This window comes from Urocampus carinirostris, chromosome 4, assembly GCF_059441175.1.
Source record: "Urocampus carinirostris isolate Australia breed hairy pipefish chromosome 4, RoL_Ucar_1.0, whole genome shotgun sequence".
Classification (NCBI taxonomy): Eukaryota; Metazoa; Chordata; class Actinopteri; order Syngnathiformes; family Syngnathidae; genus Urocampus; species Urocampus carinirostris.
Window position 1 is genome coordinate 48,363,394 of NC_142352.1, and position 23,328 is coordinate 48,386,721.

General features: G+C 42.3%; 1 protein-coding gene across 1 annotated transcript in view; it reads left to right on the forward strand.

The window, feature by feature from the left end:
* Nucleotides 1-10,596: 10,596 nt before the first annotated feature.
* Nucleotides 10,597-23,328, forward strand: part of kif28 (kinesin family member 28) — a 54,659-nt gene continuing 41,927 nt past the window's right edge. The window contains exons 1-7 of the mRNA XM_088334903.1: nt 10,597-10,815; nt 14,423-14,617; nt 18,219-18,269; nt 18,351-18,503; nt 18,578-18,613; nt 22,605-22,724; nt 22,808-22,915. Coding sequence (XP_088191029.1) covers nt 10,597-10,815; nt 14,423-14,617; nt 18,219-18,269; nt 18,351-18,503; nt 18,578-18,613; nt 22,605-22,724; nt 22,808-22,915 — 882 coding nt within the window. The remainder of the gene's footprint in view (nt 10,816-14,422; nt 14,618-18,218; nt 18,270-18,350; nt 18,504-18,577; nt 18,614-22,604; nt 22,725-22,807; nt 22,916-23,328) is intronic.

Genomic DNA, 23,328 nt, shown 5'->3' on the forward strand with positions numbered 1-23,328 from the left:
GAGTTGTTCCTTGCCCGAATGTTGGTTTAAGATCAGGTAATTGTGTAATTGTAATCCCGTGAAGTCCTTTGAGACATTTTTGTGATTAAGGGCTATATAAATAAATGTGACTTGACTCGATTATCAATTTTGTGTTTTTAATGTGTAAAGCGCACAAGAAAAGCCACCCTGCACATAAAAATCAGGGCTCAAAATTATGAAATTAATTCACAAAGAAATTTGGCAAGTCTTACAGTACCTCTGCAGGGTTTTTAAGCACAGTCTTTTGAAGTCAATGTCAGCACGAGATTTAGAAAAATAAAGCAAGCGTGCATGTGAGCTCGAGTTTTTGCGAGAGAGGCAATGGAAGAGGCTGCGGGCCAGGGGGCTGTAGGAGTTTCCTTTTTATGAAAAAATACTGCCCTCTAATGGCTTCTCTTTGCCATTTCATTTATTCTCTCGTGGCTAATGGCAGCTGTCATGTGTTTTCATGTGAAGCGTCATCACCTCCTATGCCCTACAAGTGTGACATAGCCAAGCTGCATGCGCATTGTTAAGTAGTTCGTGTCAGTTTATACCAGCTGATTGCCCAAAACTGTCCTTTGTTGATAGCAGCACCTCAAATATACACAAAGTATGTGCAAGCAGGAAGATAGCGAGTCAAAAAACAAAACTGTTCTCATGAGAGTCGTGAAGGACAAGAACCCAATTTGACTCCAAAACATTTTTAAACGAAACTATTTTCAAGGAAGCGCATGGAGTGGCATGGAAGCACAGTGCAGTAACACAACTTAGTGCAGCAATGGATGTCTTTATTCGAACAGCATTCAGTACACAGAAAATCAAAAATTGCCGCAAACAAAAAACTCCATTTCATATGTAAATTGCACTGAACATTGTTAGGAAATCAATATTAAAATGTATCGTTTACCAAATTGTTCGAATTAGTTATCTGACTCCATTAACCAAACACAACCTACATTCACCCAACAATGCACGCTCATTTCTTGATGAAAAAGATGAACAAGAAAAACCGACATTTTCACACGGGGGCAGATTTAATTTCATTAGCAATTTAACTAAGTGAACTCCATTGAATATGGCCGAATTAGCTTTGCTTGAGTCTCTGTGAAGCCTCTCTGAAGTCCTCCAGCCTTTTTCCCTTGGCCCACGTCTTTCCGCAAGATGGTGTGCCGGCTCCTCCCATTGGCGTGCCAATGAAGCCCAACGTGAGCTCCACCACCTCGCCGCGAAGTCTAGAAAACTCAAAACAGCGGAGAGCATTTTTGAAACAATGCCTGCCGTCCTCCGTCATCAGGGCCTTTCTGCGTCGTCGGATGTGCTGACTATATTATCAGCCTCACGTCCCGTTCCCGCCATTCCTGTAAACAATATTTTCTACCAGGGTGCCCTGAACTTTCACTGCTCATTGAACTTAAGCCTACCCGGTGAAAATCTTCATTGCGCTCAATAAATGTAGCGTAAATTCCGGACTATAAGCCGCTACTTTTTCCGCAAACATTCAACCCTGCGGTTTATTCAGTGATGCGGCCAATTTATGTAATTTTTCTAACAGCCGCCAGCGGCGCTCGAGTACAAATTAAATTAGCGTAGACATATCCTCATCATGCAAATTGCTAAAAGAAAGGCACATAACGCAGCTTTCAAGCTGTACGCGATCAAGCAGTCCGAAACAGATACTGCATGTAAACTTTACTTTGCAAACGTGGTTTTGATTAAGGGAGCATGGTATGACGTCTATGTGACAAAGTCTCTTTCCCATGATGAAGGAAAACGTCTTTGATGACATCAGTCATTAGTTAGGTGAGGACGGTTAACCGTGATTTCTACATGTACGGTATGATTTCTTTAACAGACCCGTTTACTGTGTTGAGCGTGTTGCTAGTAGCGTTTTGCTAAACCTTCACAGGCACGGTTTGGGATCAAAGTTATAATATTATTATTAAAGCTTTGAAAACTCTCTTGGTGTACCATCTTTCTTTGTAAATATGTGTAACCATGTATAATAAGTATTTGCACCTGTATGTTTTTGTAATGTTATTATTTTAGAGACTTATTCTGATGTTTTCCACGGGCGAATCAAAAAGAAGGGGCGGAGCAAACGCGGGCTGACGGGAAGTGGGGTGAAGGTGAGTTAGACCTGTTGTTGCGGCGGACAATAGTGGATATATATTTTTCCCCACCCTTACCTTTGGATATATAGACTTTTTTTCCTTGGATTAGTTTCAACGGGCACCCGGACTCTGCAGGTCTGCATCAAACCTTAAGAACCGGTATCATTTTCCGTTTATTTTGCCGGCTGTGGTTTTTGGGCTGTGTACTTTATATTCAACTACAATCGCTATGATGGTGGACGCATCAGGTTAGCACTGCTCGTTCTATGCGTTTATACTGTCATTGGCGTCGGTTTTAAGAGTATTGTTAATTATCTCATCTCATCTCATCAGCCGTACCGCTTATCCTCATTAGGGTCGCGGGGGGGCTGGAGCCCATCCCAGCCATCTCCGGGCAGTGGGCAGGGGACACCCTGAACTGGTTGCCAGCCAATCGCAGGGCACACAGGGACAGACAACTCATTCGCTCAATCACACCTAGGGACAATTTGGACCGGCCAATTCACCTGAAATGCATGTTTTTGGAACGTGGGAGGAAACCGGAGTGCCCGGAGGAAACCCACGCAAGCACGGGGAGAACATACAAACTCCGCACAGGAAGTATGGAGCTGGATTTGAACCCACGACAGGTTCCCATGACTTGAACTGTGCCGCACACGCGCTAACCACTGCGCCGCCGTGCTGCCTTGTTAATTATTAATTTTACAATTTTAACTATTGTTAATTATTAATTTTACAATTCTAACCATTTTAACATAGTTAGAAGTAAAGCAGCCGAGTCCTGCCATGCATTATACCGGCGGGCGGAGACGTAACTGCGTAAGATTCTTGCTCAAAGATGTTGTGGCAATTTCGGAGGGAATGTCAAGGCTGGATTTTATTAACAAGTTTGTTGAAAAGATTCTGAAGTTTAAAAAGGAGGAGGTACATGCTGTCATAAAAATGCCTTCTGGCAAGGGCTTTGATGTAAGTTTTGAAACGGCGGCTCTTTATCAAGAGTTTTGGAATCGCTTTGAGGGAGTGAGGCCCCAGTTTTCTGGATTTACAGTGGAGAAGCTGACTGATAATGCTAACGAGATTGTCATTGTCAGAATGTTTAGTGAAGTAGTCAGTGCTGATGACGTCTGTTATTGGTTGAGTAGATACTGCTCAGTAAAAGGCCAGGCTATGAAGGTGAGGGGTGAGAAAGGCTATTGGACTGGTGCCTGGAGGGTACCCGTCCAACTACGGCAAGATCCTCAGGGCTTTCAGGGACTGAAACAACTCCTGTCGACTATATTCCTGGGGGAAAACCGTGGCTTTATTCACTATCAAGGGCAACCGAAACTCTGTCGCAAATGTGGTGAGCATGGGCATCTGGCTGAGGTATGTGATCGAATTTTTTGTGGAAAGTGCAGAACAATTGGACATTCCTTTGAGGAATGTATCAATAGCAGAAAATGCAATCTCTGTGGAGAAACGAATCACCTCTATAGAAACTGCCCGAAATCGTTTGCTAACAAATTGAAAGCTAGGAAGGCAGTTAACAAAGACAACAAAGACAATGAAATGATGTCAGACAACATAGATAATGAAATGAATAAATGTAACAAAGACAATGAAATGAATAAAGATAACAAAGACAATCAAATTAATAAAGTTATGGAAATACAAAATGAAAATGAACAAGAAATGAATGAAGTTATAGAAATACCCAATTAAGATGAACAGGAAATTAATAAAGTTATGGAAATACCCAATGAATTTGATCAAGAAATGCACAAAGAAAATGGACAAGACAAAGAAATTGAAAAAACAGATGTCCCTACCAAAACCCCTGGAGGAGAGACCAGAGAATCAAATTTGAATCAGGAAGAACCTGGAAATTCTAATTCGATTTCTCATAAAATACCTGAATTTGGACATGACAAACAAATAGAAAAGGCAACTGCCACTCCAAAAACACATATTAATCAGGAAGGGCCTGGAAGAGAGTCCAAATTAGCAAATTTGTTTGCTACGCCATTGCCGGGATTTGGAGAAGACAAACAAATCGAAAAGGCGAACGACTCTCCAAAAACCCATACGGGCACTGGAAAGAGGGGTAAAAGTAAGACAAAATTGGGAGTGGTGAAAACACAGGAAACAAAGAGAAGAGATTTAGAAGAAAGCCGATTGCCGATGAATAAGCCCACAAGGGAACTGTATGAAGTTGAGACGGAGGAAGTCGGGGAGGGAAAAAATCTGACCCTTTGTGGGCAGGGAAGTAAGAGACCCCTTGATAGGTCCTCTGGCTCACCCCCTAACCCAGAAAAAAGGGGAAGACCTGGAACCACAGACAGAGAGTCGGAGGATTCCAGAGTTTTCCCCGGTGAGTCTCCAAATGAGGTACTACTCTTAAGTGATGTGTCTGACACAGGTGACACTCTCGATGATCACCAAAGAATGGACTCAGATCCCCCCCGTTTTGTCTAACTAGTTTAAATACTTTAACAACAATTATGAACATTACATTCTCTACTATCAATGTGAGAAGTGTGAGATCAAAGGTTAAGGCTCACAGTGTTTTATCGTTCGTAAAAACTATCAGAACGGATGTGTTTTTACTACAAGAATGCTGCATCCCCTTTCTAAAAAATTATAAACAGTGGGAAGAGATTTGGCCATATCCATCATTATGGAGTGGCTCGAATGAAAACCGTAACGATGGGGTAGCCATTTTAATAAACAACCCTCAACTCATCATAAAGGGGAGTACTGTGATGAGAGACGGACGCGCAATCTTAGCAAGACTTTCTTAAATAGGGAATGATTTTAACCTCATTAACATATACGGCCATGCCGATAGACAACTCAGGTACGAACTTTTAGAGGACATCCAGTGGCTTATGCTAGGCCATCAACCACTAATCGTGGGAGGAGATTTTAATTGCATCCTAAGTAGGAAGGATAGAAAGAGGACCGATGAGGAGTTTAAAGTAGATAAAACATCAACTTTATTACAAGACATGTGCCGGACATTTAAACTGGTAGACTGTTTCAAATCCATACATCCAGGAGAGGAGGGCTTCACCTGGTTCAGTAGTGACAATGCCAGAGCCTCTCGAATAGACTACATATTTACAAGAGGTTTAGCACAGAGTGATGCAAGATTAATTCCTGTTTTTTTTTCGGATCACTTGCTACTGTCCTGCTCTCTCTCATTTCCTTCAGGTATGACTGTTGGGAAGGGTTTGTGGAAGTTAAACTGCTCCCTGCTGGAGGATGAGGCTCTAGCCGCACAATACAGGGAGCTGTACAAAGACTGGCAGACCCTTCAAGATTCGTATGATTCACGAGCACAATGGTGGGAAATGACAAAGAAACAAACACAGACCTTTTTTAAAAATGCAGGGAAAAACAAGAAACTTAAAGAGATGAAACGCATGTCGGGACTACAAAGAAGACTCCAACGCTATTTCATCCTAACAGAAAAGGGGATGGACTTTAATGATGAAATCAAAGAGACCAAACAAGAACTAAACGCTTTGGCGGAAATAAAGAGCAAAGGCATCATAATAAGAAGCAGAGAAAGAGAAATAGAAGAAGGGGAAAAATGTACACGCTATTTTTAAAAAAAAATTATGAGCAAAAATGAGGGGCTTTTTAAACTTCAAAACGAAAACGGGCAAATAACAAAGGAAAGTAGTGATATAACCAGATTGGTCGAAGACTACTACAAAAAATTATTTGAAAAGAAAGAAACACATGACAATGAAATGGGGCATGTATTGGATCATATTTCAAGATCAGTGCGTCAAGACCCCTTTTTAACATCGGACTTTACCCAAGACCAACTGAATGATTGCATAAAGACTATGAAAAAAGGCAAATCACCCGGGGAGGACGGACTCAACCTCGAATTTTACCGGACATTTTGGGATATTTTAGCACCAGATCTGATTACTGTTTTTAACGAATTTTCCAGTCGAGACAATATGCCAGACAGTTTCAGAATAGGGATAGTTACTCTATTGCACAAAAAAGGAGACAAAATTGACTTAAAAAACTGGCGACCCATAACGCTTTAAAACGTGGACTGTAAAATTTTCAGCAAGCTTCTAGCAACACGAATGTCTGTAGTCTTGGGAGACTTGGTTGATCCAGACCAAACCTGTGCCATGGTGGGAAGGAAGATCAGCGACAGTCTCATGCTGATCCGTGACACCATTTGTTATGCGAGAGACAGAAACATGCGACTAGCGGTCCTAAACCTAGACTTTGAAAAAGCCTTTGATCGAGTCTCGCACCAATGCCTCTTCAGGGTATTGCAAAAATGTGGTTTTCCCCAAAAATACATCAAGTGGGTAGGACTGCTATACCGAGACATCTACAGCAAATTCATGGTTAACGGGAATTTATCGGAAGCAATCGAGATCAACTGCGGTGTACGTCAAGGTTGCCCTATGTCTCCCCTTCTCTATGTTCTTTGCATTGAACCTTTGGCACAAATGTTAAGAAAAGATAGATTTGTCGAAGGGATCAATATCCCAGGAAGTGGGGGACAAATTACCAAGTGTGTTTTTGTACATGGATGATTTTAAATTTTATGTACTGCGCATCTGTTGGAAGAGCCCTTGACTTGACTGACCTGTTTGGGAGGGCGTCTGGGTCAAGGCTAAATAGAGAAAAATCACAAGTGAAGTTTTAAGGAATGTGGAAAGAGACAGAAAAGGCAGGACTCACGCTGATGGTGTTAAAGACAGACCAGAAAATCCTAGGGATAAAATTCAATGCGGATGGAGGAGGCGAGACCAACTGGGATGACGTGACAAGGAAAGTTAAGCAAAGACTTGTTTTTTGGTCACTAAGAAAACTGACAATAGAGGGGAAGGTCCTAATCATCAAAGCGATCATCCTCCCAATGCTTTTGTCAATCAGTTTAGTTTTTATGCCCAAAAGAAACGTGCTGTTACAACTGGACCGAGCCATCTTTCGCTTTATCTGTGGCTCAAAGTGGGAAAGGATAAAAAGAGATACAATGAAAAAGAAAAAGGAAAAAGGGGGGTAAGGAGTGCCTGACCTCCAGCTTTTCCTGGGAAGCAAATATGTCTCTCTCCACTTCCAAAACGCTGTGGGCCCACCCAACAACCAGAAAAGTCAAGCGATGACCCGGTTTTGGATGGGCTCATATTTGCGGAAGCTAAAGCTTGTACCAAACAATCGTTTGATTCCAGTTTCATTTAACTTGCCACCAACACATCTCTTTATTCGGGATTTTTTAAAGAAGTTTGATTTGGAAACACAAGAATGTCACACTTTACAAAACCACAGGGCCCTTATTGCTATTGTGCAAGAGCGAGCAACAGTAAGCCCTGTGCGGGGGCTTGCGTTTGGCGAACCTACAACGGTTTGGAGCAACGTGAATCATCCTGCCCTCCCAAACAGACTAAGAGACTTGTCATGGATGGTGGCTCATGAAGTTCTCCCAGTCAGAGCCGTAATGCACCACCGAGGAATGTCAGCGACTTCGACGTGCCCTCGACCTGGCTGTGGCGCCCAGGAGTCGGTGAGGCACCTTTTTTGTGAGTGCAGCGCTGCCGAGGTCTTGTGGACAATGGCCGACCAACTAGGAAAGTTCCCGGACTTGCCAGCAGGGGATGTCCCTGATGCACAGTACGTGCTTTACGGGGTGAGTCGGTCGAGGAGGTCTCGGAACGACTTTGCCAGGGACTGGCTCACTCTCGCCGCCATCAAGGACGCCACCTGGACCTCCAGAAACCTGTTGGTATGGAGGTGCAGGCAGATCCCCCCCGTGGCTGTGCTCCAAATGGCTGCAGATACCATACAATCTGCGAGCGGCGGGCCTAGGACGCAGCCATAAAGAAGACTCGTCTGCACCCACCCGGAGGGGGGAACCGGAGCTACACTGTGGGAGTCCCGGCAGCAACGGCCTGGGTTGTGGAACCCAGAAGGGAGAGGACCCACACAGAAGGGAGAGGACCCACACAGAGGACTGGAAGAATGCTGCTTGGGAGGGTGGGATGGCAGAGCTATGCCCTTGCACAATAGTATTGCCTTTTACACGCTGGTTAACTACTGTTAAAAGAAAATAACTCTGAAATTGTTTAATTGATGTTGAAAATGTCAGGAAAAAATGTTAAAACGTCATATCGTCACGTCATATTGTCAGATATAAAAAAATTGTGAATATGCTTGATGGCTGTTGAGATTGTCGTGTTTTTTTGCTGCTGTTGGTGTCGGTGGATTTGTTCAGACCGAGGACAATCGACTTTGGCCTGGACGGATCTGTTGACACTAACAAAGATGTTATATAATGAAATTGTGAATATGCTTGATTGCTAATAAGATTTTCGAGAAGGGTTGTTCAAACCTCACATTGTGTTTGCTGTTAAAAACGTCATATTGGGATATAATATTGTGAATGTGCTTAATTGCTGTTGAGATTGTCATGATTGTTTTCTGTTATTAGTGTCAATAAATTTGTTCAAACAAAACAATCGCGGAACTCATAGTCGGGTTTAGGTTAATTATGTGGTTGTGTTACATGTTTTAATGTGAGCGCCTGCGGCTGGCTTATATATAGGTGCGGCTTGTGTAAGTACAAAAGCGGATATCCTGTTAAAATGTGGTGGGTGCGGCTTATAATCAGGTGCGCTCCATAGTCCGGAAATTACGGCAACTTGTATTCAATCGTATAAAATCCTTTATAGTCAAATAGTAAAATCCTTCAAGATTCATGGTGTAACTCGCAACAAAGGTCTCATCGGTATGCTGTACCGTCTTGGCATGAGTGTCTCTGATGATCGCTTACTGCAAGTTTCAACTGACATGGCCAATGGTGTTTGTCAGCAATTTCAGATTGAGGATGGAGAATGCCCTCATAAATTGCGCCACAATCTGTTCACAATGGCAGCTGTGGACCGCATAGACCACAACCCTAGCTTAGCCACAGTAAAGGATCATCCTCATGGGACATCCAGCTCCCTCATTTAGCATCCTTCACATGCATTGGGAAGCAATGGATCGTGCAGGGGTGCTTAATCCAGACACTTTACTGAGATCAATAGCACCAATGCCTTTTCATTACAGCTTTTCTTAAGACTAAACAATTCACAGTACCTACACCATGTGAGCCAATGCATTTGTCCAACCATCCAGTCAAAAAGGAAGAATATGAATGGCTAAACACTGTTATTGCAGCAGTACAAAAGCAGCATCTGGACATTGGAAAGTGGGTTTCTTGGTTAGCTTATTATGCTGAAAGACAGAAGCATATGATTCCCCCTCCAGACAAAATTTCCCTCATACCAATGTTTATGGAAAACACATTCTGGTGCCATGATCCGTCATGCAATGGATGTCATAAAGGCAGCAACATCTCAATCTTCAACATGTACCTGTTGTAGCTGTAGATCAACCACTGTATGCTAAAGCCATACAAATAGAGTGGACATGGCCTGAAAGCCATAGAGAATAAGAGTTTGTCATCATGTTGGGAGGTCTCCATATCGAGAAAAATATTGGAGAGTGGTTGGATAAGAGTAGTTTGACCAAAGCACTTGTTCAAGCAGGCAAAGCAAGTGGTGGGACTGCAGATTATTTCATCAAGGCAAGGTATATCACTAAAACTCACAATGTTCACCAGGTGACTGCTGATAGTCTATGGGTTCCTTCCCAACAGGCCTATCAACAAATCACACTGAAGGTTACAGTGCCATTTGAGGAATGGTGTCTAAAACAAGCTAAAGAAAGTGTCCACTTAACCTACTTGCTGAAAGCACTGACCTTGTAGATCCATATACGGCTTTTTGTTAGGTCATTAGGGCAGACTTTACACTGTATGTGCAAATGTTGACAGTACTTTTTCCTTGGATGTTTGCCCATGACCACACCTATTATGCCAGGTCGCTCACAGTCCATGTAAAAGACATGATCCATCTGTCTAAGAATCATCCTAAAACATATTCTGAGTTCATGTCTGGACCGTTTTTATTCAGAAAAGCAGCAACCATTTTTCTGTCATTGCCATTGACCACTGCCATGAGAATAATAATTGTACAATAAAAGGTTCTGCAGGAGCCGTTGGATTGACTGAAAATCCTGCCGCATCGTGTAGATGGATGGTTGCTGGTCCCAAGATAGCCAGGCTTATTTTAGAGTGTGAAAATTCAGAACACAGGAAACAGTACCACACTGAAATAAAAGAGCATCATGATCAAATCCATGGTGTTCAAATTGACTTTGTTAAGAATATTCATTGGCTTTCACAAGTAATTGAAACCGATTTCTGGAGACAGGGAAAGATCTACTGGTCCTAGACTTATCTCATCCCTTTGTAGCAAAGACTTTTAAGATGCCTGAAGCCTTAGGCCAGCAACAGTATAAAAACTTCTGCTGATAATGTTTTTGTACCATAAATCTGATCACAGTTGACATGCACAAATCACATTGACATTGTTTATTTGAATTCCTCTCTCTTCAAATTGAAAAAAAATATCAAATGTATCCTGAGAAAGAAGTCTATGCCACAAAAGGCAACACGGTCCTCTGCTCTCCTGTGGGATGTGATATCAGTCTCTTGGTTCCATGCACTCACGAGGAACCAGAAACTCGCCTGTTTCTTCATGTGGCGGATGCAGCCAACAAGGGAGCCAAGAAGGTGATCATGCGAACTATTGACTCTGATGTGGTCATCTTGCCAATTAATGTCTTTAAAAAAGTCAGTCTTGAATAAATGTGGATTGCCTTTGGAGCTGGTAGCAATTTCTTTAATATAGCCATTCACAAGGTGGCTGCTGCATTGGGTCCCACCACTTGTTCAACACTTTAGGCATTTCATTCTATAAACGGCTGTGACACAACATCTTCATTCTGTGGTCGTGGTAAAAAGACTGCCTGGGATACATGGCGTGGATACCCAGAGGTCACAGAATCTTTCAATGAAATCTTGCAGACGCCACAAAATTAGAGTGACCACGTTTATCTGCACTGGTACATTTTGTAGAGCTTTTCTATGACAGAACAAGTGCATCTAGATGTGAATGAGGCAAGGAAGAATGTTTTCACCCAGAGATCAAGATCACTGAAAAACATTCCACCTACACAGGATGCTTTAATGCAACACATAAAAACAGCAATGTATCAGGATGGCAGCCACTTTGGACAACACTCCCTGAAGCTTCACAGGCTTGCTATGAACTTGTGCATTGTGGTTGCAAATAGGGTTGTACTGGGCACTGTAAATGTAAAAAGGCACCCTTAAAAGGCACAGGACTGTGCACATGCTCCAGTGACTGCAGCGATTAAATCCGTGTTCTGTAGTTGCAGGAAGTGTTCTGAAGTTGCAGGCCAAAATCGTAATCCTCAAAGGTCATGGTCCTAAGAATAAATGTACATAATTTATGTAATTTGTTCAACTGTTTACACTGTATTTAAACTTTCTGATTGTTGCTTAAGTTTTTAAATGGTTCAAGTTCTTTCATATTTGTATCATACAGTATCTTTTCTTAAAATTCAAGAGTTCTGTATAGACTTATCAAAATGCGGGATAATTTCCTAACCTTGACCTACCTGCCTCCATTAAGTTGTCCTTTCGGATTTATATCAATATGAAAAATGGGTTTCTCATTCACAGAAACATAGAAATACAATTTTGTTTACATATCTATCACATTTACATCCCAAGATACACATGTATCTGATTTATGCATATAAATGCATTATGCTGGAGGTGTGTGACCCCCAGCAGACCCCTAAAACGACCTGTAAGAGTAATATAAATATTAAAGATGTGTTTCTCTTGGTCAGAAACACGAATATACACCTCAAATCCACACTGCTATCACATTTAGATCTTCAGACATAAGCATGTCTAATATCTTGCATAGAAAGTTAAAATTTCAGAGGTCAATAACCTCTAAATGACCCCTGAAGATGCTTCTGTCAGGTTCAAAACGATGTACGGATGAAATAAGAGACTTTTGAGTTACAATCAAACACATTTATTAAAGAAAATCAAGCACATTGAAACAAGGCAAAATTGCGTTATTGGATTGCGATGAAATAATCCCACAGACTTAAGCGTGAGCATCTTTTTTATACCGTTTCATAGATTTCTGATTGGAGGATAGAGTCAAACACAGGCACGTAAGCGCATTCTGATTGGTTTAGGCAGGAATCACATATTCAAATGCAGTGTATAATGTTGGTCGCTAGATGGTGTGAGAGCATAAGAAATTATACTTCACAGCAATTTATTGTTTGCACATAGATGTGAGTTTTGGGAAAATTACCAGTGGTCTCCAAGTTGTCGAGATGGCTTGGGAAGCTCAGGCTCCTGTCCTTGTGTTGTTTGGTTTAGCCAAAAGGAGGTCTTTGCACCTGTTTGATAGGAGATAGGGAGCCCTTTGGCTTGGGAAACCTACTCTCCTGACCCTGAGGGCATTTGCGGACACAATGCTTAACAGTTCCACTATCAGAAATGCAAAATATGAATTTATTATTATTAATAAGCTGTTTATTTTCCTTCAATATTTTTATCCTTCACTAAGATTTACCGGTAATTGCATTATCATTAATATTTTTAAAGTCCCAGTGTGAAATATGTGACCACTAGATATTGTCTAACACAAACGAAAACCAGTGCCACAGAGCACAGTTTAGCAGCAAGATGCCAGACACACATGGCGGCGACTTCTAGGTAGGGATTCCACCATGTAAAAATAAAAAATAAAAATCTAAATTTCTCAACTTATGATGTTTAATTTATGAAAAATAACATTAGCATGATGTTCATGTATTTATGCCTATGTAGCGAACCTCTTTCATGCACGACACAAAGTTTCACAGTCTCTGGGTTTATTGCCTGCATTCAGTAAACAAAACAATACAAAAGTCAGGGGCCTCTGTTCATGACTGCAATTATCTTCAGCGCTTACAAATTCACTTAAGCTACGGCAAGCAGACAACATGCGAGCACATTAATAATGAAACTTCCATAATAACAATGAACATAACTTTCCCACGTACCTGCATTCAGTAAACAAAACAATACAATAGTCAGGGGCCTCTGTTCACGACTGCAATTATCTAAAATATTAAAGATACAAAAGAACGGGTCATCACTCAACAGGCCGCACCTCGTGGCGTGTTTGCATCAAAATACGTTGCATCATCGTTTCAAGCTGTATTGCATGCTGGTTTAAGATCAGGTAATTGTGTAATTTTGTAACTGTAATCCTGTGCAGTCCTTTGAGACATTTTTGTGATTAAGGGCTATATAAATAAATTTGACTTGACTTGACTTGACTATTGCTTTACTTCTTATTTAGTGCTTTTTTTTAATATACATCATTTAGCACAACTTATATATCTTTATATACAAAAATAATTTGTGAAAGCAGCTTATATGTCTAGCAAAATATGCATTTTTTATCCAACTGATATTGGGCACATCTTACCTTCAGCGCTTACAAATTCACTTAAGCTACGGCAAGCGCTGAAGCCCATAAAGTGCCAAACGAAAAAGACAGTCGCAGACGCCCATGACTTAACAACTGAATGAGGTACCGGAATATTAACAGTAATACAACAAAAACACAGATTTTGTGAGAATTCAAAAAAACATTCAAAACAATCAAATTTAAACTCTGTTACACCTAGTATTCAAATCAATATTTAGTTTTTTACTGGATGAAAGTATTTTGCACCACTTAGGATTCAGGGGTACTGGAGAGGAGGGTCCGCCAGGAGGTCGAATCTTGGATTCAGGAAGAACAGTGTGGTTTTCATCCCGGCCGTTGACCACTGGACCACCTCTATACCCTCTGCAGGGTCCTTGAGGGTGCATGGGAGTTTGCCTACATGTGTTTTGTGGACTTGGAGAAGGCATTCGACCATGTTCTTCGGGAGGCCCTGTGGGGGGTGCTTTGGGAGTATGGGGTACCGCACAGTCTTATCTGGGCTGTGCAGTCGCTGTACGCCCGGTGCCAGAGTCTGGTCCGCATTGCCGGCAGTAAGTCGTATTTGTTCCCGGAGAGGGTTGGACTCCGCCAGGGCTGCCCTTTGTCACCGATTCTGTTCATAACTTTTATGGAAAGAATTTCCAGGCAGAGTTGGAGTGACTAAACAGGATAAGAAATAAAGGTGGGCTCGATCAATTGTGAGCCTCTGAAAAGACCCCCAGCTCTCTAGCACTGGCACACTTTTTATACCCCCTGTGAGAGCGTTGTTCTACCATGTGGTCTAAAATGAATTGACATCCCTGCACTACACTATAGAGCATCATTTAGTGATTAAATCATACAAACCGTATGGTTCACCAACAGAGGGAGCGTGATGCTGGCAGCCGATGCATCGTTGCCATGACGACCAATTCCATCAGCATCCACGACCCACGCGACCTTCAGTGCAGACGCTCTTTTTGCTTCGATTACACTTACTGGTCCCACAGCGGCTTTGTCATCCAGGACCTCACTGGCCTTTACTTGCCTGAGGAAGCGGGTGGGCGTTATGCAGACCAGGTAAACTGCTTGCAATTTGTAAGTAGCTTTTTTTCACCTGAGTATTTTCTGGGGTGTTTTCTGACGATGTTTTACTTTAACAATTATAGGTTGTTGTTTTTTTTTCATTATTATTACTATTAAGGGTGCTTAAAATCCTTGACAATGTTTGAACTTTATTGACGTGTTTTCAAGAAGTGAACAGTGCTCAAATTTTGGGTGAAGTGCGTTCAAATGCTTAAAATTGTTACCACGTTTCTCTCAAAGTCTGCTTGACGCTGACAATGCTCTCTGGTAGCTTTGCCTTGCCATTGCATTTCTTCACTCCCTCGTGATAAAGGCGCAACTGCCATTAGTTTGGATGGCATTGTCCTATGAAGTGTCGCGCCCAAGAGGACAGACGCGCGCTACACTATTAAATGTCTATTAATGCAAGGATTACGTATCAGTTATAGACATGTCTTACGGAGCGTGCACAAAATGAAGGTAGTGTTTCCTAGTGGTTAATTGTAATGGGAAGAACACGATTTTTTTTTAGCAAAATATTACCGTCATTTTTACCCAACGCCTTTATAGTGAGATATTTGTCAAAAAAAATATGAACACACGTATTGTTCAGATCCACAAATGAATTAACGATTTACTTCAGATCTAAAAATTGTCATGTCCTGCACGGTTGTCATGGCGCCCAGCTGGCCCCACCCCTTGACACCGGCTGAGACGCATTGGACTGATTGCTTTTGAGTACTTAAACGCTCCTTTTGGGACTGCCCGTTGCCAGACCATTGCTTTATCTTGTTGAAGACCTGTTCATGCCTGTTTGATCTGAGTAATGCCTAGTTTGTAATTTTGATTGCCTTTGAACCTGTTTTGTTTTGTTTTTGGTCCGTTTGTGTGTTGGACAACTTTTCTTTCCTAATTAAAGTGACAGATCATCTACGCATATGAGTTCCGTCTTCCTGTTTCCTGGCCCGCTTCCTGACAAAAATCATATGTCTTGATAAATGCGCACACAAGATTAAAAAAAGGGCATATTATTATCACAGATATATTAGTCCAGTCTTCGTTGTTTATTTGTGGCCACTTTGTGCCTCAGACACTGCCAGACCTCTCGTCAACTTTGTACGCCATTGTCCGTATTAGCAGCCCCGTCACCTCACTTATTTATTTTTTACCGAGGAAATTACTGACCACATAGTTGAAATGACAAATTCACAAGTGAAGAGAACGATAATGCGCTGGACCACGATCACTGCACAGTGACTCCGTGCGCAGGTAGGGCTTCTCATTTTAGCTGGAATGTACAAGTCTACAAAGAGCCTGTAGAACAAGGAACTGGGTTGTCCGATGTTCGCTGCAACGATGTCCATTTAGAGTTAGGGGGTAAATAAATAAATTACTTAAAGTTGACATAAATGTACATATAGGTGTAATGCCAACAGAAACAATGTTCATAGATGACTGAGCTATCACACTTCAGGGTCACGTCCAAATAATGTACACTGGCATGCAGTTTGGGAAGTTTTGGGGGGAAAAAATCTTCACCACCTTTTGACTGATATGAAGGTCTAATACAAAATACAAAATATTTACTTTGAAATTTTATGTATATGCATATACAGTTCAGTTAGTTTTCTTTATAGTCACTCTTAGGATATGTACTGTCCTAGGGGGCAAATAAATGAAAAACTATGTGTGTATAAATAGGTCTGATGCCATTGAAGATGTTGAGGGGTTTTACGTCAAAACATATTCTTAAATGGCTGAGTTGTCACAATTTAAGTTCACGTCCAAATAATGTACACTGACATACATGTGTCACCAAAAAATGAACACGAATTGTTCCAAAACTGCTGCTCTCTCCTCAGTTTAAGCTATCATAGACAGAGAGAGGTGGAGTATGGAGATGAGGGAGAGAGGGCTGGGAGTGAGAGAGGTAGAGAGCGGGATTGGATAGTCTCTTCATATTATTTTACTGTTGAATTTTCTTGTGAACAAAGTATTTGAAGTGCAGTTGCCTGTTTCTCTTTTGTAAATTGATTTTAATTGTGCTATTATCCTTTTTATAATCAAAGAACAAACAAGAGAGAAAAAAAACAAACAAACAAAAAAAACAACAATGAGACAACATTGCAGAGTTGGTTTACTTAGCAGTTACTCACTCAGTTACTTTTTGGAATAAGTAGCGAGTAACTAAAACTACTTACTTTTTCAAAGTAACGTGCCCGACACCGATAATAATAATTTTACTTTTTGTGTCAGGACCAGGACAGGGAGCAGAACCCACTCGCGTATCGTTACCCACAGTTTATCGGGGAGAAGAGAAAGGACCGCACTCTCGATCCAGAGATCGTTGGTCGCGGGAAGTAGATTGATCGGAACGCGGAAGTGGTGTCTCCGTGGCGAGCGGAGGCTGAGTCGAGAGCGGGAGAAAGAAACGATCGATAGCCGGGAGGAAAACAAGAACAGAAACACAGGACAGACGAAAACAGGGCTTGCGTGTCAAAACGGAGTTTCGCAGCCGCTCCGACAAAAGGCGACTTACAGGACAACGTTTAAGTAGTGACATGGAGCAATCTGTCAACGAGCTTCAGCTGGTGTCCATAGGCGGGGCCTATTGGGCGCCATGGCAACCGTGACATTTTGGCTGTTTGCGATATTCAATTTGTGAATTGCTTCTTGACAATTAATCGTTTAAACAAAGGATTGGGTGACTTTTAATTAAATTCAATTAGAAAGACTAAAAAAGTATGCTCATATATAGTTTTCTAGTGACCGTGTTCTACATTTGCTTTTTGTCAACATTATCAAAGCTGCGGAAGACGGCAGTGTGTAAGCTAGTGCTAGCTTATGTGGGCTAATGCTAGCTAATGTAGGCTAATGCTAGCTAACCTAAGTTAATGTAATCTACCTAATGTTGTTTTTCCTTTTAAGAGCTCTATAATGACTTGAAAGTAAATAAATTAGCTTATGTTGGATTATTAAAATGTGTTAATGAGTATGTCACTATTGCATGAAATTGTCCTGCTATGTTAGTTTTATAATTTAATCATCATCCTATTATTTTGATATTAACATTCTTAATTCAGTTGTTATAAATACACTTAAAGCTTATCCGCATATATTCATGAAGTATTTACTTTCTGTCCGTACTTTCCCAATAACGTTTCCAAGTGCCCTTGAATCTGCCATAGTCTTATCATACAACCTTGAACATCCAGGTGGGTCCAGGCAAAACAAAGGTTTGTTTGTGAAGATGTGACTTCCTTACCTTTTCAGGAAAATCCCATTCTAGTAAGTTTCATTTTCCATTTGGTAAAACAATGTCCCTCTCTTATAAGACAGGGGAAGAGCCCTTTTTCGATGCCTTCTATGATGGAGACCTCCTAGTTGACCCAGGGTACACTCAGTTCTATTTTATTTTGTAACTTTGTAATAAAAGTCCTCAACTAAACTGCTCTCTTCAACTCTTTTTTCTTCTTCATCCAAATACTCGTTCTGGTCCCGAGATTGAACGGATTGTCTATGCCAACACTTGTAAAATTAGTAAAACTGGATATTGTTTTACCCCTTATCAAAATATTACGACCTACTGTAAAATTAATTTACCTTTCCTCCCCAGGACTGTGTGTTTCAGGACCTTGGGTTAGGAATACTGGAAAACGCACTCCAGGTATAGAACGTCCCTCTCGGAATGAAACAAACTGGTCAAATTTTGTGGTGTAATTCAAGCAACTTCTTTTGATGTGTGTAGGGTTACAACGCTACTCTCCTGGCTTATGGACAGACGGGCTCTGGGAAGAGTTACTCCATGGTGGGCTACAGACCCAATAAAGGTCTAGTTCCAAAACTATGTGAGCGTCTGTTTGAGGCCATTAAAGAGAACCAGGACACCAGACAATGCCAGGTGAATGTATTGTTTGAAAATGTACATTTTGTGTTTGTGAACATTTGTTATAAAAGCCCTCATGTTCCTCACAGGTCTTCTTCAGTATGTTGGAGATCTACAATGAGCAGGTGAAATGAGATGTGGTCTTGTGATAATCCTATTGAAGTGAAAGGAATTTGTTGGAATGTGTGCTCAGTCATATTGCCTGGCAAACTTCCACTAATCTTCAAGTTACAGGGAAAGATTCTAATTGATTTTAATGGTGTGCAGTAGTGTTTCTCAACCATTGTGCTTTGAGACCTTGTTTGATGTGCAGCAGGAAATTGCCCAATTTTATGTTAAAAAAATGGCCATTGTTCGATACTTTGTACTTTTCCTGGGATCAGCTGTGTTTCATTATCCTGGTCAATAATTGCTGCAAGCAGGATATGGCAGAATACATTTTGGGCGGGATTTTCACATACTGCAGGGGGTTTGATCCCCCTTTAACCATTTCAAAGGTTGTTTACCTTTTCTGCTTAGACGTTTTTCGTGTGCTCAAAACATTTTACAGATAGGTTTGGGCAATTGATTGATGGTTATTGACAATATATGAAATCTGAAGTTTATTTACAATTACCTTCTTTCACATAACTGCAAAAAACTAGCAAGAAACACAGGGGAAAGAGTAACAGAAAAAATGATGAGTTGTGATAGAAGGAAAAACCACAGGGAAATCAACACAACTGACAACATCTATGAGGAGGAAGATAGACTCTGATGTGAGTGACCTGCAGCCTCTGTCATAAAATTGATAACGTGGCCCGCCAATAATGTTGCCCGCAGTATAAAGTAAATTAATACAAAGTAAAATAAATCACCATTTCACCAGATGATGGCAGTAGCCCTTTGGCCACCTTGCAGATAGTGTTATGTGAGAATTCAAGCCCACCCCATTTCCGACATGGCGAATGCAAATAAAAAAAGGAAAGTTGACTGTGGGGACAAGTAGAACTTGGAGTAATTTTTCACTGAAATTTGAAACAACTGCATCTGCATAATTTGCCAAGATACTAAGGCTGTTTTAAAAGAATATTTATAATGAAATAATATATACTGTGTATGGTTTTAAGACGCACTGCAAGACAAAACATGCTGACTACAAAAAGGTAACTGAAAATGAATGCTATGAAAAGGTGAAGCAACTTGAAGCTGTTTTAACAGCACAGCAGCACTTTTTCACAAGACTTGGCGAGTCATTTGAAAATGCTACAAGTCAAGCTACGAGGTCGCGACGCTGATCGCAAATTACTGCAAACCTTTTTACGGAGGGTGAATTTATTAGAGATTGTTCAAAGAATACCAGGCTGTATAGTAGGCCCCTCACACATTTTCAACTTACCAAATCTTGCCCTCTTTCTTCAAAGTTTGGACACCCCTGAAATATAATGCCTGACCTAAGCGGTTAAGGGATCCGTAAACCATGAACATCTAATATATCCATGTGTGTGAATGGTTAAGTGTGAAGTGTATTGTAAATTACTTTGGAGGTCTTCAGTGACTGATTAAAAGTGCTACAGAAATGCAGTCAATTTAATTTGTGTGTGCACGCGTGTGTGTGTGTGTGTGTGTGTGGCTTATAATAGGCTAAGAAACAGCTGGACCAAAAAAATTTACACAGTTGTATTTTAGGCCTCTAAGAGTGTTTATGGGTCAAAAGCACACCAAATACATAACAACAAAACTGATAAACATCTGCTTTCATGTACAAGCGGCTCTGGGGCTGCATGCATCTATTTGCTCTTTGGCAGTCCTCATTGGCTCACTGGCACCAACAACCTCCCTCAAGTAGAATGCTCGGCAACGCCAGGCCATTATCAGGGTTCATACGAATGCTTAAAATCTTAAGAGCTTAAATTTTAATGTTATGTTTTCAAGGTTTGAAAAGTGCTTACATTTCGGGTAAAGTGTTTGTAAACGCTTGAAATTGTTGGCAGCTTTCTAACCATCTCACTCGATAGACTACACAGCAAACGAAGAAAATAAAAACTTATAGAATAATGACCTTTCACTTGAAATTGCTTTAAATAGTGTTGGTGGGGTCAATAATAGTGACAAATAATCAATAATAATTATTATTAGCAATATAATAGTGTATTATCTTTATAATTTTTAATGGCAGTATTGGAACCCTCAACCACAAAGCTCATAGGGGCACCATTTCCTGGGTTGTGTCTTGGGCAAGTATGGCTTAGTGACGCTCATGCCTCTCCAGACCAACAAATACTAAAGGAATAGAAAAGTTTGCTTTTGAAAGTTCTTAATAAGTGCTTGAATTTGGCCATAAAAAGTGTGCACAAACCCTGTAATATGTGTGTTATATTTAAAATAACCAAAACTAGCAATAGTTCAATAACTTATCATAAGTTGGGAAATACATTTCAGATTCCGCAACATCTTTTTGACCTTCTGTCATGACCTGCACGGTTGTCATGGCACCCAGCTGGCCCCGCCCCTTGACACCGGCTGAGACGCATTGGACTGATTGCTCTTTGAGTACTTAAGCGCTCCTTTTGGAACTCCCCGCTGCCAGATCATTGTTTAACCCTTGTTGAAGCCCTGTTCATGCCCGTTTGATCTGAGTAATGCCTAGTTTGTAATTTTGATTGCCTTTGAACCTGTTTTGTTTTGTTTTTGGTCCGTTTGTGCGTTGGATAACTTTTCTTTCCTAATTAAAGTGACAGATCGTCCACGCATATGAGTTCCGACTTCCTGCTTCCCGCTCCGTTTCGTGACAGAATGATCTGTCCGTACGATGTGAACTCAGCGAACGACCCCAACACAATTTGGGGAAAGCTGAAGGACGCCGTTTGGCGCTCGCCCAGTGAGGTCGCCGCCCTTCAGTTGCAGGCCGAGCAAGCTCAACGCATGCAACTCCAGATGGAGCAATTAGCTCAGCGGACTGAATCCCTGTCGCGTCTGCTGAATGAGCTCCTATTGGCAACGCCCCCGCCTTCCGCGGCTCCTTCTCTGGCCGCGACGTCACCTTCCCTTCCCACTCTAACCACGGCCCCGCCCGTCGTGGCCATTGCTGTGCCTCGAATGGAGTTCCCAGGAGGATTTGGCGCCGAGCTGTTCATGGTTCCTGCCGGCCTCAACGCCGCGCCTGTCGGCCGACCTATCATCCCCATCTCTCGGTCTGACTCCCCTGCTTGCCTGTCTGACTCCCCTGCTTGCCTGTCTGACTCCCCTGCTTGCCTGTCTGACTCCCCTGCTTGCCTGTCCGACTCCCCTGCTTGCCAGTCCGACTCCCCTGCTTGCCAGTCCGACTCCGCCGATCGCCAGTCCGACTCCGCCGATCCCCAGTCCGACACCGCCGATCGCCAGTCCGACACCGCCGATCGCCAGTCCGACACAGCCGATTGCCAGTCCGACACCGCCGATCGCCAGTCCGACACCGCCGATCGCCTGTCCGACTCCGCCGATCGCCAGTCCGACTCCGCCGATCCCCAGTCCGACACCGCCGATCGCCAGTCCGACACCGCCGATCGCCAGTCCGACTCTGCCGATCACCAGTCCGACACCGCCGATCGCCAGTCCGACTCCGCCGATCCCGAGTCTGACTCGTCAGCTCACCGCTCAGATTTGTCCGCCTTCCGCCTCTGCCTCTCCTCGTTCCAGCGTTTTCAGAAGAGGGAGTGGGGTTGCCCTCATCAGGAGCGTCGACCCATTCTTGGGGGTGAGGTATTTGTTTCCTTTTGGGACCTCAGGTGCTGTCCCTTGAAGGGGGGGGTTCTGTCATGTCCTGCACGGTTGTCATGGCGCCCAGCTGGCCCTGCCCCTTGACACCGGCTGAGACGCATTGGACTGATTGCTCTTGGAGTACTTAAGCCCTCCTTTTGGAACTCCCCGCTGCCAGATCATTGTTTAACCCTTGTTGAAGCCCTGTTCATGCCCGTTTGATCTGAGTAATGCCTAGTTTGTAATTTTGATTGCCTTTGAACCTGTTTTGTTTTGTTTTTGGTCCGTTTGTGCGTTGGATAACTTTTCTTTCCTAATTAAAGTGACAGATCGTCCACGCATGTGAGTTCCGACTTCCTGCTTCCCGGTCCAATTCTTGACACCTTCAATTCTGAGCAGGTGGTGGACTTGCTTTCTCGTGGTCCTCGTCCCCCTGGGGGGCTCCGTGTCCGAGAGGAGCAGCACAGGGGTTTCTATGTGGAGGGTCTGCGGACGGTTCCTTGTGATAGCGCAGCACAGGTTGGTGAAGACACACTCAGTTCTTCTTCTCTTCTGTAGAAAAATAAATCATGGTTTGATTTGTACTTGGCCAAATTCTGAAGGTAGAGCAATTGATGGAACAGGGAACCAGAACCAGAACCAGCGCTGCCACACACTTGAATGCAAACAGTAGCCGCTCACACATGCTCATTGTGCTCCAGCTCAAACAGGTGAGCGTTTATTTGTCTCTGAAGACTGCAAATATACTGTAGTTAGGGTTATAACAGGTGCTTAAAATCCTTGAAAATGCTTGAATTTTAATGTTGTGTTTTCAAGGTCAGGGAAAATGCTTGAATTTTGGGTGAAGTGCTTGAAATAGTTGCGATTGCCATGTTTCTTGGCAGTCTGACTCTATAGACCACGCGACAAATGAAGAAAATCTTAAAACAGTGCATGAAAATGACGCCGATATGCCTGGCCTGTCATTATGGCTATTCGGATTTTTAGTTTTTTTAATGATATATTTTCAATAATAATAATAAAATAACTCATCTCATTAGCTGCACCGCTTATCCTCAGTAGGGTCGCGGGGTGCTGGAGCCCATCCCAGCAATCATCAGGCACTGGGCAGGGGACCCCCTGA